The 2,737-nt window shown below is 53.1% G+C and overlaps 1 protein-coding gene across 1 annotated transcript in view; it reads right to left on the reverse strand.

Moving 5' to 3' along the window:
* SEMA5B (semaphorin 5B) overlaps nt 1-2,737 on the reverse strand; it is a 43,191-nt gene that overhangs the window by 11,974 nt on the left and 28,480 nt on the right. The window contains exons 8-10 of the mRNA XM_042781390.1: nt 2,114-2,249; nt 761-968; nt 445-652 (exon numbers count right to left, since the gene is read on the reverse strand). Of these exons, the coding sequence (XP_042637324.1) occupies nt 445-652; nt 761-968; nt 2,114-2,249 (552 nt within the window). The remainder of the gene's footprint in view (nt 1-444; nt 653-760; nt 969-2,113; nt 2,250-2,737) is intronic.

Genomic DNA, 2,737 nt, shown 5'->3' on the forward strand with positions numbered 1-2,737 from the left:
ATCTGCGCCCATGTACAGGTAATAAATGCTGCTGTTTCAAAGACAAAGACCTCTCTCTGAATTGATGGGACTGGGAAGAAATCAAAAGGTCTAGAGAGGGCTGACAGGCCCTCACTATGGAGTTGACAACAGGGATAACAACCATCCTTTGCTAAGCACATACTTCCTCCAAGCAATAAGTACTTTATGTAGATTACTCCAAGTAACCCTCACAAACACCCAGTAACATGTTTTATGCAGAGAAAGCCACCACTCAGAAAGGTTAAGTGGCTTGCTTGCCTTCAGCCACACAACTGGAGACTTTGCCAGGATGTGACCCCAGGTCTGCCACATTCCAAAGCCTTTTCTCTCAAGCGCCACCTCCCACCTCCAAATTGTGATTGATGGGAATAAGCCCGAGAGTGCGGACAGGGAGGGAGGCCCGGCTTACCCTTGGCTGCTTACCCTTGGCTGCGGTAGGCGGCGCATCTCTCGAGCGGAACCCTCAGCACGCCATCGCTGAGCCCCACGAAGAGCGCGCGGGCGCTGTGCAGGATCTGCAAGCTGCGCAGGGGCTCGCGGCGCCCCGGCGGCAGCACGCGCAGCTCCTCCAGGTAGCAGCCTCGGAGGCTTCGGCTGGCAGTAGACAGTGCCTTCAGGATGGTTCCTGACTCTGCGGGGGACAAACGCAGGTGGCCTGAAGCCCTAGAGCCTTGCAGCCCCAGCCCCTCTCCTTCATCTCCTCCCCACCTGGGGCCTAGGGTGGCCTGAGCAGGCTTACCGGTGCCGATGTAAAGCACATGATAGAGCGTGTCCTTGGCCTGCACAAGGTCCACCACGAGGTGTGAGAAGCGCACGCTGTCCTGGGTGACACAGGGTTCAGGTGTCACTGGCTGCACGGCCTCGCTCATGAGGAACAGTCGCTGCGCATCCTGAAGGCTGCGCTCAGTCAGGTTCTCGTTGGGGCCCACCTCAGCTAGGGTGCCACACTGCCACGGAAAGGGGCAGAGGAGGGGGGTCATGCGTGAAGGCTGGGGCTACCTCAGTCCCAACCCTCCTTCCCTTCCGTATTGGAACCCAGGCTGCAAAGGGCAGACTTCATTTCTCCAATCCTCACCTCCCCTATAAGAAGTTCCCCCTGGTTTCTAGGAACCCCTTCCCATGGAGGGGTGCCTCTTCCTTGGGAAATAAGAAAGACTTGGGCTGGGGAGATAAGGTAAGAGGAGCAAAGGAGACTGCTATTTAAAAATAGATCATCTGAGTGTGGAGAAAAGTGTCCTGTGAATTACACTGTTACTGTCGGTGTCCCTCCCCCATGTTGGGCTAAGCCCTGCCTTCCCTCTCCTCTTCCCCTGCCAGCTCAGAGGTTCTTATGCCTTCTGAATCAAAGCTGAAGGGAACTCCCATTTACTGAGCATCTACTACATTTTGCCACGAGTTAGATTCAACTCGTATCAAACAACCCTGCACAAATCTATGAGGTTGATGGTGTTATCCTGATATTCAAGATAAGCAAAAAGAGACTCAAATTGGTGACTTGCTCAAGGTCACACAGAGACAGGGCCAGATCTGGGTCAGGATTATCACACTGGGGATCCTAAGGTCTTTCTCTGCTCCATACTGCCCCCTGGGCTGGAAATGAGATGGAACAAAAATCAACCCATCCTCAGCCCACTGGGCCCTCTGTTCTTTCCCATTCCCCATCCCAGAACCAGGTATGCCCATACCACCCATGACTAGGCCACAATCAACCCTTCTGACACTCGGACACCCTCCAGGCATTTGTACCCACGCTGGGTAGACAGCAATTAGACTCCAGCTGAAATCACTGGATTGGACAAAGATCTTGTGAGTGGTCTCCAAGTTCCCTACACTGAGTCAAGCTGAGGTCCCACCTCCCTGCCTCCCTGGAGTTGTAAAGTCACATTTAGAGATAATCTAGAGCAGGCTCCACAGCCTCCCATCCACTCTCCTTTCTCACCCACGATCTTCAGGGAGCCATCACAGGCCCCAGAGATGGGTGTAGACCAACAGGAACTAGATGGTGTATGTCTGCTCTGAGCAGCTGGGAATCAGCCTGTGGCTGGTAGTCTGGGGGAAAGTGGTATAAAAGAGAGGGGAAGCAGAGCTGTACCTGGAAATTGGGGATGGGGTTGGCGATGGGGAGCCAGGCAGCCCTGGGGTTCTCCTGGTAGCGAAAAGGGCCGTTGAAAGCCTGGGAGATGGCACTGAGGTTGAAGGCGCAGACAGCAGAAGCAGCGATGCTGTTTCTGAAAGGCAAGAGATGGTGGGAAGCTGCCCTCCCTGCAAGCTCCTGCAGCACCAGTACCAGCTGCTGCTGAGGCGATTCTGATTCATGGTGACCTCATGTGTGTCAGAGTGGAACTGTGTTCCACAGAGTTTTCAATGGCTGATTTTTTAGTAGTAGATCACCAGAGGCCTTGGCACCTTTCTCTTAAATCTCAAAGCCAGCTGTCCCATCACAGTCTGGCATGTCTCCAAGGCTTATTAAGCACCTCTGATGAGCTTGATACCTTCTGCACTGTGGGGATGTCACAGGAGGAAGAGACAGGTCCTCACACTTTGGAAACCCCCAGGGGAAAGACCTACTGACCAGGAGCACTGGTAGGTCCTTTGCTGCTACTTCCTCGTCTCCTTCCTTTATCAAGTGGGAGGATGAGATAAAGTCAATGGTTTTCAAACATTTGGGAGCTACAGTAAGAAATATATTTATATATCACAACTCAGTATTATACAT

Source organism: Orycteropus afer, unplaced genomic scaffold, assembly GCF_000298275.1.
Source record: "Orycteropus afer afer isolate SDZICR_OR568_19922 unplaced genomic scaffold, OryAfe1.0 scaffold00114, whole genome shotgun sequence".
Taxonomy (NCBI): Eukaryota; Metazoa; Chordata; class Mammalia; order Tubulidentata; family Orycteropodidae; genus Orycteropus; species Orycteropus afer.